This window comes from Xenopus laevis, chromosome 8S, assembly GCF_017654675.1.
Source record: "Xenopus laevis strain J_2021 chromosome 8S, Xenopus_laevis_v10.1, whole genome shotgun sequence".
Lineage (NCBI taxonomy): Eukaryota > Metazoa > Chordata > Amphibia > Anura > Pipidae > Xenopus > Xenopus laevis.
In genome coordinates this window covers 35,790,327-35,805,682 of record NC_054386.1, presented here as the reverse complement: position 1 = coordinate 35,805,682, position 15,356 = coordinate 35,790,327, and the positions used below count along the sequence as shown (strand labels likewise).

The 15,356-nt window shown below is 41.7% G+C and overlaps 1 protein-coding gene across 1 annotated transcript; it reads right to left on the bottom strand.

Annotated features, from left to right (window-relative positions):
* Window positions 1–10,189: 10,189 nt before the first annotated feature.
* On the bottom strand, window positions 10,190–13,098 carry hsd17b10.S (hydroxysteroid (17-beta) dehydrogenase 10 S homeolog). Its single transcript, XM_018232769.2, has 6 exons — window positions 12,946–13,098; window positions 12,383–12,547; window positions 11,608–11,772; window positions 11,279–11,407; window positions 10,943–11,051; window positions 10,190–10,718 (listed from the first exon to the last, which is right to left on the bottom strand). The coding sequence occupies exons 1-6, from the start codon at window positions 12,967–12,969 to the stop codon at window positions 10,528–10,530; spliced, it is 783 nt and encodes a 260-aa protein (XP_018088258.1). The 5' UTR covers window positions 12,970–13,098; the 3' UTR covers window positions 10,190–10,527.
* Window positions 13,099–15,356: the final 2,258 nt, after the last annotated feature.

Below are 15,356 nucleotides of genomic sequence, written 5' to 3'. Positions count from 1 at the left end.
GTATGAGCTGTGCAAGAGCACAAAACAAAGCAGTGGTACAGACAGACAGCAGGGGATAGCACAGAAAGATAGACACTGTGCTGGCTGAACTGTGCTATCCCCATGCTGTTTACAGCTCAGATTATATGGTTGTTTTTGAGAATTAATTAACGTTTGTGCAAATTGTTCCTGAGGATCTACCCCTGCCAGTTCTATATAATTAACAGCCTCCCTGGATTTTCCTGCTTATTTCTGGCAATAAATTTGACTTCTGCCTTTTCCCTGATCTCATCACAGGCTCCTAAACCCTTCCCTATGTTTTTTACTGCTCAAAGAGAGCTGGGGCAGGTAGAAAAGACGTAATGCTCTGTGTTCCAGAAAGGGCAAATGCCCCACAGGGAAAACATCCAGGTTTACCAGCAGGCCAGCTTGAAACTGGTTAATTCCCTCTGGCAGGGATAAAATGCTGCAAATGTTAGTAGACTAGTTGGCTTAAAAGGCTAATGTGAAAGTAAACTGCAGTTTTTACTCACACCATATAAAATTTGTAGTCCAAAACAAATACTCTGTAACCACAGCCTAATTTGTGCCCACTGTCAGTTATATCACGTGCAACCCCTGAGCTGCATTTTGGCACCAGAGCTGGTGCTTAAAACTCCCTGTTTGTGTCTGGTAGAACAGTTACTTAAACTGAGCAGACTAAAACAAAAACTAGAGATGCTGCAAGGCACCTCAAAAAGACTGAACTCCATTTATATGTGTTTTCATCTTAACTACTATTCAACTATTCCATAGAGGCGCTTACCCAGAGTTGCTGTACATCGGATATTGTAGAAGTTTATGTCAGGGATCAAAGTTGGGGTTTTATTTGCCTTTTAAGCCTGGAGTGGATCTGTAAGAGTATGGAGTGGAGGGTGGGGGTCATCTTGGAATTATAAGCTCCACGAAGTGCAGTGGAATACGCTGGTGGAATGCAAATAAAAGATAACAATAATAATTAATTAACCTTTGTTGGCTATTGAACATTCTTAGTAAAGATGTTCATAAGTCTACCGCTTGGTGCCTTTCAATGTTCAATGTTCAAACAGGCATATAGCAATTAAACAACAAATCTCCATTACTGTATAGGAGGAGAGACCCCCTGTCTGTTGGCATTTAACTATTGACAAATGGGTCATACATATTACATTGAACAACCAATGCATGGCTCCATATGGGGCCCCAGATCATGGTGTCCAGATTGAAACGCTTTGAAATGGTTAATGTTATCAACAGGTAAAAATACAAAAAGGGGGGGTTGCGGGTGCACTCCAAGGCAAAGTTAAAATGTGTTTAAATACAATGGAAGTGCTACTGATTTGGCCAATTAATCAATGCACATTTCCTGGTCCACTGTCTTATAAGTAATTCACTATATATGCAAGTGCATGTGTTTACAAAAACAGTTTTTAGGTTACAGAGTTATGATCATAACCCCGTACGGTGGTCCCTAATTTTTTTTTACCTCCATAGTATAAAAAGACTTGTACCTCTCTGCATTGTAGCATTACTTGGAAGAAGTGTCTCCTGAACCTTGGTTTCAGTCTGTGTGCTAGATCCTCCCCCGCCACTAACTTTTGCTGCTTTTAATAGGGATGCACCGAATCCAGGATTCAGTTCGGGATTCGGCCAGGATTCTGCCTTTTTCAGCAGGATTCGGATTCGGCTGAATCCTTCTGCCCAGCCGAACCGAATCTGAATCCTAATTTGCATATTCTAATTAAGGACGGGGAGGGAAGTAAAAAATGTTTCCCCTTCCCATTCCTAATTTGCATATGCAAATTAGGATTCAGATTTGGTTCGTTATTTGGCCAAATCTTTTGCGAAATATTCGTGGGTTCGGTCGAATCCAAAATAGTGGATTTGTTGCATTCCTACTTTTAAGAGAGAGAGACTGCCCAAACCAAGGCCCATTTTTTTAAAAGCATAGGGCCACCATTTGTTTAAAGGGGTGGGTATGGGGGTGCTACAAACCACATGAAGCTTAGCCTGCATCTCAGGGCTATATGTAGGAAGTGCAGAATGCTGGAAGTGCTACTGATTTGGCCAATTAATCAATACACATTCCCTGGTCCCCTGTAATTAAGTATATTTGCAAGTGCATGTGTTTACAAAAACAGGGGGTTTTTAGTTACAAAGTTATGATCATAAAGTTGATAAGCCACCATACCACGTCAAGGTAAACCCAGCAAAGAGGTGTTCTGATCGCTCCAGGTCCAGTAACAAATGTAATCAGAGGGTGTTTATCCAATAGCAAGCCAGTAAATCAATTGATATGGGCTACTGGAGCAGGAACACCTCCTATCATTGCAATCTGTGCATAAAATCCGGCAAGTGGAACAAAGCACAGCTTTCCCCGGCACACAAGTGTTTCTAAAGTGACCACTAAGAGGCACAATACTGCACCCCCAACAGGGCCGGATTTTTGGAAAGGCCACCAAGGCCCGGGCCTAGGGTGGCAGGATTTTAGGGGGCGGCATGCTGCCCAACCACACCCACATTGTTTCAAAAACACTAGGTATTGGCAGGAGATACAAAAAAAATTACATTTCCAATGCGCCAAGCCCCATTGCTCTGGTCCCAATGATGAAAATTTGCATGAATAAATGGGAGGGGACAGGGGCGACGAATGGCAGAGGGCCTAGGGATGCCAGCTATGTAAATCCAGTCCTGACCCCCAAACGCTTTATCACATTCATGCCAGAAACAGAAAATGATCCCTTAGAACTGTAGCACGCTTTGGATATGTTATCACATTACCCCCAGTATGGACCTAGAAGCTCTACACAAATATTTTGCCATCAGCTAGCTTGGTTCACAGATTGAAGAAGTCCTCTAAAGAATCCTGTAATAATGAATAGCATAATGTGAAATTGATCCCTATTTTAACCCTTTGATAAATACATCTTTTAAGATGTTAGTGATAGTTCAGGCCCCACAAGAAAATCACAAGCGAATTAGCCTTGCAGTATATCCAGGGTGTTCTACCTACTGTAGTTAGTGCAATAACTGCCCCAGTCTGCTGGCCACACTCCCAGTCATGGTATATCATTAGTACCACCAGTATGACATGACTGCCAACCCACTAACATTATTGCTTCTTGTAATGGAATTGTAAGCACAACAGCAACCATACGGGAGGTGATAAGAAGCTTGTGGCCAGAGAAACAATGGCTGCTTAGGCAAAGGAATTCATCTCTTAATATAGGTATGGGATCTCTTATCCAGAAAGCTCATTATTACGGAAAGTCCATCTCCCATAGACTTAATTTTAATCAAATAATTACATTTTTTAAAAAGTATTTCCTTTTTCCCTGCAATAGTAACACAGTACCCTGTACCCGGCCCTAACTATGCTATAATTACTGTACATAAGCCTATTGGGTTAATTCATGTTTGTATGATTTTATTTAATAGATATAAGGTATGTAGATTCAAATTGCAGGAAGATCCCTTATCCAGGTCCAAAGCATTCTGCATAGCAGGTCCCATAACTATATTTCTATTATGCATCTTAAACAAGAACAATTCAACTCCTTCATTTTTTGCTGAGCTTCCGATCAACCTGTTGGCTCTAAATTCAAAGCATGTCCTTTAGGAACAAAACTGTACATGTGGATACATTTCCTAATGAGCAGTTTTCAAGCCTGATCTTAGTCAAAGACCATGCTAGCAAGGCAAGATTCTGAATAACCTATGCTGAATGTGCAAGCACCTAACATCTACCTGGGAAAAATGGACCCAGTCACTTCTTGGCCCTCAAACTCCCCAAAATCTTGTGAGGAGTGTGAATCAGGGTGATGCCTGCTGAGTGTTATCCCTGCAGGGGAAAACTCTGCACACCTGGGCGATGATGTCAGCACCTGCCTCTTTCCATAAACAGCGAGATGTAGGGATAAGCATGAAACAGCAGAGAGCTGGCTGCCTTTTACTAATAACAAGTCCCAACAGACTGCATTCTCTATGGAGCCAAGGAGCTGGAATAAGAAGGGGTGTCTGCTTCCTTCTGCACCCTTAGGAAAGGAAAACAGACACACGACTGGCAGCACACAGGCCTGTCTATAAGAATATCCATCTATAGACCTGCTCGCTGTGCCTTCTGACTGGCTCAGAGGCTGTCACATGGCACATCCAAAAATGCTTTGCTCCCATTTTCTCTCATAAGGATGTGTCAAACTCTTCACTTACAGCGACTGCATATATTAGTCTCACGCCCCTGGACTAACAATTATATTAATAATTAATCATTTAGAATGTGATATTGAAGCTTTGGCACTTAAAGGGGTTGTTCCCCTTTAAATTAACTTTTTAGTATGATATAGACATTGATATTCTGAGTCCAATTTGCAATTGGTTCTCATTTTTTGTTGTGGTTTTTCAGTTCAGTGTTCTGTTCTGCAGCTCTCCTGTTTGAAATTTGCAAGGGGTCTTGTTTACCCAAGCAACCAGGCAGTGGTTTGAATGAGAGACTGTTATATAAACAGGAGAGGGACTGAATAGAAATAGCCCCACTGCGAAGGCAGAGGTCCTCATTCAGACTTGAGCCTTGAGAACATTATTGGTCATCCTCTTAACGTTTCACGCACAAGCAAAGAAGTGAATTGTCCTGCACTGGAGGGCCCACAACCGACCAACCCTAGTCTTTTAGCAACAACAAGTTAATCAGTTAATCCCTCTATACAAATTAATTTATATCAGACCAAATATAATTTATAAGCCATAAAACTGTATCAATAACACAAACTAGCATGACACAAAATTCCCTCTGACTCTGTAACCAATACCTGGTTAATTTCCCTTACCTTCTTCCCTCCCTGCCTTTATTGTTTGGTTAAAGTGGACCTGTCACCCAGACATAAAAAAAAAAGCTGTATAATAAAAGTCCTTTTCAAATTAAACATGAAATCCAAAATTTTTTTTTATTAAAGCGTTCATAGCTGTTGTAAACTCATTTAAAAATCTCAGCTGTCAATCATATATTGCCTGCCCCTCCCCTATGCCTTAGGCATAGAGGCAGGGCAGGCAATTACTTTCACTTTCCATTCAGCACTTCCTAGATGTCACTGCTCTCCACACATTCCCCCAGTTCTCTTCACCATTTATTTGTGTAGCCAGGGCATGGGGATGGACATCAGGTCCCCCATTCTGGTGCACAAACAAGATTCTATGATGGAAGGCTTAATAACAGTGTCCACAAAATGGCTCCTGCCTACTTGTTATAATTATGAGTTCCCAAAATCATGGAAACAAGATTCAAATAATTTATACAATGTAATTAAAGTTTATTTTGCTTGACTAACATGATAAAATAGGATTTGGAATAATTTAAAAGTTAAAAAAACAAATGTATTATTAATGCAAACTGTGGGAGGTTCATGCAGTTTATCTTATAAAGAAGCGTTGTGAGGGTAACACAGCTGTTTTCATATCTCCGTGTGTGATTTTTAGATGTATGTATGGTTCCCTGTTGCAATGCTGTATCTGTTACTGTATATCAACCTACTGAATGTATTGCCTCCATATCTAACCTGTTTAATAAAATTGTAATTGGTAAAAAAAGAAAGACAAGGAATAAGATTTTTTATCAAGGCTCTAGAGATTTTACACCATGTAGGTATAGGTTATGGTAAAACACAGTTTAAAAAGACAAAGGTACAAAATTAGGAACTTTGCACAGCATGTGCATAAAGTAAGATTACCCCCCCTAAATGTTTTAATTATAAGAATAGTAAAAAATGTAGGTACTGGGAAGGGAGTGTGACTATGTGATAGCAGGTATAGTAGGGAGAGATGGTGTCTATAGTAACAGTGGGATAATAGTCTCTGGGAAGGGAGTGTGACTGTAGGATAGCAGGTATAGTAGGGAGAGATGGTGCCTATAGTAACAGTGTAGTACAGTAGCAGTGAGTATATCATCTTTGGGAAGGGCCATATATTTAGCTCTCCTCTACCCTCTATTTTTCCCGGAGCCATGCCATCCCTACTGCCAACCACAATATTTCTACCATCCTGCCAACTCTTCCTGTGCTGTTTTGCTGGAGATGCCAAAGCCTCCTTTTAATAAAACATCATGACTTTATACTGTCAGATTTCCTCAGGGTCTGTGCTTGTGTGAGGTACTGCTCAATACATTCCTGGAATATCTGTGGGACAGACAGAATTGTTCAACGGGCAGGCGAGTTTTTACATGTAACTGCTGAGATTTTTATCACACATTTATGATATATGCATTTATATACAGAAATGTATAATATATATCCATTCACAAATACCTTGCAGGCCCTTTGCGGTCACACCTCCCTGGATCATGCAGCCAGATTATTTTTTACAAAAGCACCAATTTTATAGATTTTCAAGGTACACGTGGCAAGCAACCAATCAGGGTGGCTAGAGGCACTGGTGGCTAATTAACCGGATACTGAGTAATCATCCCTGTAACACACAATTCCTCTTTTTACATAAATGACACCAAGTTTAAGTTGAATCAAAACATACATGTTTTAAAATGTTTAGTTTCAATTCAGAACTCCAAATTTAAGAGCACATTTAGTTGACAGTAGCTGTAGAAGGGATGGTTCAACTTTGAGTTAACATTTAGTACGTTACAGAATGGTTAATTCTAAGCAACTTTTCAATTGGTCTTCGTTGTTTATTTTTATTTTTTTACAGTTTTTTTAATTATTCACCTTTTTCTTCTGAGTCTTTCCAGCTTTCAAATGGGGTCACTGACCCCATCTAAAAGGCTACAAATAAATTGTTATTGCTACTATTTATTACTCATCTTTCTATTCTGGTCCTCTCCAATTCATATTCCAGTCTCTTATTCAAATCAATGAAAGGTTGCTAGGGTCATTTGGACTCTAACAACCAGACTGCTGAAACTGGAGCAGTTCATGCATTGTCAAGCTTAGGTTTGTCAAGCTAGCTAATAAAGTGGCAGTGCATTTGAAAGTGGTGTGTATGGGTGTTTTTAAGGATAATAACATGGCATATGGTATTGTTTTTAGCTTGGTTTCTATTTTGTCTTTTTTCCAGTGTGGTATTTCAATTGCTATCATGTTGCCAAGATCACTGCCAGATGTTTGACTATCCTTTCAATACACATGATCTATGAAACCACTATACTAACAACGCTGGTCACTGTTAGAAGGTCATGGGTAGAAAGAGCAACGCCCGTTCCATCCTGGCGCCTTCTGAACAAGATATCAGATTGTTTTGAGAGAGAGAAGCTCTAATGGAAATGCAGCACTTTATACTGGCCTGCATGGGGACCTGTGATCACTTCTGGGCGATAGGCTCGTTTCTGAGGGCTGCTATTCTTCATTGATTTATTCTCTGTAACACTGGCAGCCGTTGTTAGAGACTTGTCCCACAAGAGCTAGGTATCTGTAACTGTAGCCCAGTTCGGTTTGCTGCCAGACTCAATGTTATCGGTGCTGGAGGTTTGATAATTGGGCTTAAACAGTAGAGGCATTAAGACAAATTCAATTCTGCCTGTGAATCACTGGCCCGAACGTCCTGGATGTTGTCTGAATGACACACTTGAGTAGGAAAAGGAGAGATAATGTATAAACTATACAAATACAGCTATCAACATACTCTATGGCTCCTAGAGGCTTTGATTTTGACAGTCCCTGGCACAAGAAAAAAATACATCTAAACAGGGGAACTATGGTGCGGCCTTTACCATTCCAATGGGAAGCAGCTGATGGCAGGATAGCTCTTTAAGAAGATACCAATGAATGTCCTAGCCCATAGGTCTGAGGTTGTTAAAACAGAAACTTTTATTGAAATAAATTGATTGGAATAAAGTCTTCTCTTTTGGATGAATATATTGAAAGTGGTGGACCGTGGCAAATGGAGGAAGAAAGGCGTTAAGGAGCCAGAGGGGCTACTGCAGGCAGATATGAAGAGAAGTAGAAGAAATAAAGGCATTGCAACTTGTGTCGCGTTTACATATGAATGATGATTAGGAATTTGATGTGCAAGGAAATGTGATACTAGGAACAGGAACCGCCTACAGAACTTATGTCAGCCTGGTGTGTTCCAAATGTAGCAACAAATTCCAAGAAAATACTGAGATGCAGTCCAGCGGCTACATGGCCTAAATGTACTCAAGTACTACAGCTCTCACAGCACTACAATTCTCAGTACAGGTATGGGATCAGTTATCTAGAAACCAGATATCTGGACAACCCCAGGTCACAAGCATTCTGGATAACAGGTCCCATACCTGTATTACTGGGGTATAGGGTTGCCATCTGCCTGGTATTTTACCGGCCTGACCGGTAAAAATTATGCTTAATGCCAATGTTATTAATAGGAAGAAACAGCAAGAATATAGGAAGGCTGGTATTTTTGTCCAGAAAAGGTGGCAACCCTACTGGGGTATCCACAAGTAGGCAATTCTTTTAGGTAATATAAGACACAACAGAGGATGGGAAATAATACAGGACACTAGATGGCATTTACAAAGTGCAAGACCCTAAGTGCAAAAGTGGCCACAAAACACCATTAATTTTGCATGCTTGCACCCTGGCACCCTTCTGAATTGCCGAAGGTCTCTTTGCTCCAAAATGAGATGCAGAGACCTATGTGCCCAATAAGTACTGTGCTGCTGCAACAGAGGCCTGTATTTGCAGCCTGCCTAGTGATCTGTGGAGGTTGAAATTCCTTCCCTCACCTGATCCTAACCTACCCTAACCCAACTGGAGCCTGGCCTGAACTGCCAAACAATTGCTGCTAGGCCGTCAATCAGTCAAAAGTTGAACTGGGGCAGGGTGGGGAGAGTCACGGAGCTGCTAAGCTGGCAGTGAATAAAACCTGCCCACAATTGCAGGGGGCAACTGGTGAGCCTGTGTGTTTTGGGTCAACCCACATATTTAATCTGCTATATGGCAGGTAGGAAGAACAGGGCTGCCTTGCACCCATCAGTGCTGCACATTGCACCTACAGCTTGATTTCTTATTTTGGCCCTCAGTGCATAGCATAGCACAGCCAGACCCCAGACACAAACACGGCACTACTTAATTTAAGTAATGAAGCACAAAGTCTTTGGGGCTCGTTAGTGATGAAAGAGTGAAACTCTGTATTAAAAACGTTCCCACAAAGTGCCACAAATTTCTTGGCATGCCATACAGTTTACTTGGCATAAAAGGACTGGAAATAAATAGTGTGCTCTATTTAAAGGGAATGTCCCACCGAATGTTTGCATAATAAAACAAGCAAATATACATTTAAATGTATCTGTTTATCAGTGGGCTTCTATACATTATTTCATGAGTCATAACCAGCAAGCAGTGCAGAATATTTAAAAAGCTAGAGGTGCTAGACCTTTTGAACCCGTGAGCAACATTCAGAAGTAAAAGGTGTTGGGGATCAACACAAGCATGAAAAATTGGCTGCCCAATAAGTGCTGTGATTGGCCATTTGGTAGCCCCTATGTGGATTGTCAACATACATTTGGCTTGTACATCTGTTTTTTATGCAACCAAAACTTGCCTCCAAGAATGGAATTCAAAAATAAACACCTGCCACTGGGAGCAACATCCAAGGGGTTGGAGTGCAACATGTTGCTCACTAGCTACTGTTTGGGAAACTCTGTGCTAGACGCTTAAGGTACGTACATTAGTGGCTCAAAATCTTTTGAACAACAGTGACCTCTTGTGGTGAAACTTTGTGAAATTACCAAATGGCTTTATAGGCTGGAACTCTGTACAAGATCACGTACACACTCAGGCCCTTTCTCGAATGGTTCCACTCAGTGCACAGCTCCTAAGGGAGACCGCCCTCCCAATTTCACCTGACCAAGGGGGAACGCCCTCGAAACGTTGTGACGCAATAAACGTACCAGGGGTTGTACCCCGGTTTGAATCGCTGTGTGTGCCAGCCTGTATTGCTTTTTATAGGCTGGAACCATACATACTACAAAAAGCAGAAGCAGGCCCTTAAAAGTTTTAGATTTAACTGCACGTACAGACAAGTGTTGCAGTGCATTTAAATAACTGCCCAGAGAAGCTCTTATAGTTGGAATGGTTATTGCAAGGTTGCTGTATCAGGAAAAAAGAGCTTCAAGATGTGTCTATGAAATGTTTTTTTGTGCAACCAGCATAGGTTGTGATAATGCAGAGACCCATCGTAGGCCAAAACATTCTACACCAGGAAACATGTATTCTTTGAAATGCAGTTTAATAAATCAACGTTAAAATTACAGTTATATACCAGAAGATGGCTGGTCGTGGCAGAAAGGCCAATTTTTCTCTGACAGTCAAATCTCTGTTTTCATTGTTAGGACTTTTGTAGATCATGGCTTTGGCTGCCGTTCAGGTTCAGTAACTTTCCCAATGATATCATGGGCTAACAATGAACTCCATTTGCTTTACCTGCACTCCAGGGAATAAAGAACTTGAGGTGATCACTGTTATTAATTACAGGGGTATTACATCCTGGTTTTGCAGCCGGTATGAATCTATAGCCATCTGGTCCCATTGAATCAAATAGTCCTTTCCATTAAGGCTGCATGCGTAGGGCCCCATCAAGTCGAATAATTTCTCCATTTAACATTGGGTTCTCCGCAATGGCCTGCACAAGGTGCGCATACTCCCCCGGGTCACCCAGTCTGCTTGGGAAGGGGACTTGCTTGGCCAGAAACGTTCTCACCTTCTCAGGAAGCCCAACAAGCAGAGGAGTTGCAAATAATCCTGAAGAGGCAAATAATCATTCAATACATTATTTAACAATTGTTTTTGTCAGATTCCTTCATAAAATTAGATTTTTTAAAAAGACATTAAATAGCAATCTATTCTCTTTTAACAAGGAAGACATGTCATGTATTTCTGCGTAAACAGGTATTGTACTCTGGAATTCAGGTTGCCTCTAAGGCAGGGAGAAAAAACACATTTGTAGAAAAGATTATGTAAGTTACCTGGAGCAATAGTTACAACTCTGATTCCCATAGGTGCCAGGTCTCGAGCAATGGGCAGCGTCATACCCACAATTCCACCTTTGGAGGCAGAGTAGGCCGCTTGCCCCACCTATCAGATCGAACAGGTAAATATATGAACAGTTATGCCAGAAATAAATTAAGTTCTGAGAGATACAACAAACAATACCTAACATCAATACAAATACTAAGTTGGCCACAGCAATGATTCCAAAGCTTTGGGAACATGAAAAGTTGTTGTAGGAGCACAAGGGGAGACATGTGGGAAGGCTGGACAACTGCCTTGTTTACTGTTAACAAGTCCCCCACAAGTCTTACCTGTCCATCGAAAGCTGCAACACTTGCTGTATTAATAATCACCCCTCTGTGTCCATCCTGATCAGGCTCATTCTTCCCAATCTCACCAGCAGCCAGTCGGATAACATTAAAAGTGCCTGCGATATTAACCTATGAGGTAAAGTACAGATGGCCTAGATTAACAGGTGGGCTTCAAGAGCACTGTGCACAACCCTAATGCAATAATGTACATCTCATACACTCATGTGAATGAGGACCCTGAACTCATCCAAATAATTATTTGTGAATAAAACCACAAGTGTAATACTAACAGAGCTTAAACACAGTACAGACAATACTTTTCGCCTTACATTGATTACTTTCTGGAAGTCCTCTAAACTGTGAGGCAACTGTTTGTTTAGGTTGTATGTTTTTGCAGCAACAGCTATTCCTGCGCAGTTCACCACAATGTCCACACGGCCAAACTTTGAACGTGCCAGTTCCAAAGCATTTTTCACATCTGCCTCACAGGTCACCTGAGTTAAAAAAAAAGTAAAGTCAAAGAAGATACATGAAACCCCAATATTCATTCAAGCCTTACCCCAATGGCCCTCAGATTCCCTTTTCATTCACTGCATTAGAGCAGGGGACCCAACCACCGGGCCACGGCCCAATCCTGAACTGGGCTGCCGAAAAATGAACGCGGTGCGTCGAATTTGACGCCGGTGCACCCAATGTGGACGCCGACCCATGGAAAAAAATTGCCTCTTTTTTGGTCCCCGGCCCAAAAAAGGTTGGGGACCCCTGCATTAGAGCAATAAGGCAGGGAAGTCCCAGCCTATCAAAAATATTACTAGGACAACCATATGCAATTTACCTCAATGTAGCTGCGGTAACTTAGCAATATTATTATTATTATTATAAGCCTATGGTTAAAACCCCTATTTGTGAAAATGCACTCATATAAAGAATTACTTTACAATATGTTGCCAAGAAATGTGCACTAATCTGCATGGTACTGATCTGTGCATACTTGTGTTGGACGGATAGGCAGAATAATAACTGACTGTGTCAATGGGAGGGACATGCTTTATTCTACCATTAGCAGAGCCCCTCGTCTATAACTCTAGCTTCCCTGGTACCTACATCAGTGGGAGAAAAAGCACACTTGTCACCCAAGGACTCGGCCACAGTCTTCCCTTCCGATTTGGGCAAATCCAAGATGACAGCACTTGCTCCTTGACGCACAAACCGTTCTACAGTAGCACGGCCGAGGCCTGAGGCTCCTCCAGTAATGATGCCAACCAAACCCTGAAGAATAAATAAGAATAGTTTAAAATAATATAATAAGCAAAATGCACCATGGAAAACACATAGCTGGATAATATAAAAGGTTTCTGCCTAGGGAACATTTGTGGAAAGATGGCCACACAACTGTGACTTCTGTAGACAGACACTGCCTCTTTATGTCTCATTTTAGAACAGAACGATATTGCAATAGATGCAAAACCGCAGATAGCATGTTATTTTACCCACAATGCCCCATTATTCCAGCAACAGTTTGCATGCAAGTAGCAAACACAGCAGAGTATGTTGCATTCTCACAAAATAAGTCCCTCGTCTCCTACCCGTTCCTCCCTACCATGTAGGAAAATAATTTATTATATAAATATAGGACAGCTGTCACCTTTCCCCTATCTCTCGCTCACCTTCAGGTTCCTCACATGCGCCATGTCTCCTTCAGACCAGTGACAGGACGGCCAGCCAATCAAATCGCCAATTAGGGCAAAGCATTCCCTCCACAGTAACCAATCGACATAAAGCAAGCTGTAAGCCTCTCAGCAAATCATATGCGCGAACTGAAAATCCCATTGTCCAATGACAGAGCCGCATTGAGAAAAAAGACGCGTGTGCTCCCCTGAGAGCGCCTCTGATTGGGCAAAGCCAACGGGGGCGCGCTGGTCTTCCTCTCTCCAGGGTCCTGAACTCCGCCAGATCAGCTTGGATTTGCAGAATGTGTTGGTTGGTGTCTTATAGGAAAAGGGAGAGAAGGATTTTTATTTCCCCCTCTTCCCAGACGTGGGCTCTGGAGGGTTGGCAGCACAAGGGGGCACTCTTGTTCCCTAATCATACTAACATATATATATATATATATATATATATATATATATATATATATACCAGTTAAAGTCGTGTCTGATCTCACTAGGCCTGGACTGAGTTTTAAAATAGGCCCTGGAATATCAATTACAAGTCACAGAGGCCCAAACAGCCACCCTACAGAGGTGCAAAAACTGCTAAAGGGTTTTCTTGTGAATATATGCTACACAACCAGGTTTGCATCTGATTGCTCATTGTGACAAATAAGTGTTTGCCTCAGTCAACTTTTTTCTCAGCATTTCCTGTGCAGGGCTTCCTTCTTGTCAGCTTCACTCCCAGCACTTCCTGTGCAGGCCTTCCTTCCTGTCAGCTTCTCTCCCATCACTTCCGGTGCATGCCTTCCTTCCTGTCAGCTTCTCTCCCAGCACTTCCTGTGCATGCCTTCCTTCCTGTTTGCTGACAGCTGACTCCTCCCCCTTCTTGTACAGAGGACAGAGAAGTATATATACCTCCCCCCCCCCCCACACACACACACATATATATATATATATATATATATATATATATATATATATATATATATATATATATAGCATTTATTAATAGGCAGCCAATATCCAGGGGAACAATAATAGGTGGATACTGTTGGTGGACTCTGAGAGGTACATGTATTTAACAGTTCATCTTATTGAGGGTTTTAGGATGGGAAGCAGATGATACCATCCTTTTAAAAGGGAGATTTATTTATGACTTAGGGGCAGATTCACTAAGGGTCGAATTTCGAAGTTAAAAATACTTCGAAATTCGACCCTCGAATTGAAATCCTTCGACTTCGAATATCGAAGTCGAAGGATTTAGCGCTAAACGTTCGTTCGATCGATCGAAGGATTTTTCGTTCGATCGAACGATTAAATCCTTCGAATCGAACGATTCGAAGGATTTTAATCCAACGATCGAAGGAAAATCCTTCGATCAAAAAAAGGTTAGCAAACCTATGGGGACCTTCCCCATAGGCTAACATTGACTTCGGTAGGTTTTATCTGCCGAAGTAGGGGGTCGAAGTTTTTTTTAAAGGGAAAGTACTTCGACTATCGAATGGTCGAATAGTCGAACGATTTTTCGTTCGAAACGTTCGAATCGAAGTCGAAGGTCGTAGTCGAAGGTCGAAGTAGCCCATTCGATGGTCGAAGTACCCAAAAAATACTTCGAAATTCGAAGTATTTTTCATTCGAATCCTTCACTCGAGCTTAGTGAATCGGCCCCTTAGACTATGGCTGTTAAACTAGAGCATAATGTCACCACCTTTGATTTGTGTTATGTTACAGAGGTTGAAACTGTATCCAGGGCCAGACTGGATCGATTGACACCAGGAAAAACTCAGTGGGCCCTGACCCTCATGAACTCAGTTGACCCAGACCCGCTCCTGTTACCTGCCCAGTTAATATTCTGGCACTGACCTCTTGTCCATCGTGGGGGGGACGTCTGAGGTAGCAGCCCCAGTGGGCCCCAGGCCAGATGCTGATGGTATCTCTCCCCTTTAAAACTATGCACTGGACAGAAGTTAAGGAAAATTACTTACGTTGTGCCTACTGTCAAACTATGAGATGCCAATGAAACATATATGGCCCTAAAATTGTTTAGCCCTCAGCAACCCCAAAATCTCCAGTCCCAAGACTTCTGCTTAAGATGTCTCCCAGCTTGTGCCTGCTATGATGCAAATGGTGGTTCTGAATTCCCAGGTGAGTGGTAAATGCTGCTTTCTCATTGGATGAAATCACTTACCAAATCTGATGTAAACTGTGTGCCTTTTTATGACAAATTCCATGTATATGATTTTTTTTTTATTATTTGTTGTTTTTATTTTCTTTTTTAAAGTCTCCACATTAACTCTCCTAAATCTCATTTGTATTGCAAGCACCTCAGAGATTGGCATGCCACAAGGGAGCCATTTACAGGGTAAGGATGTCCATGTATTGCTTATTTTAATCTCTACACTCCCAATGACTGCTAAGTAGTCTAA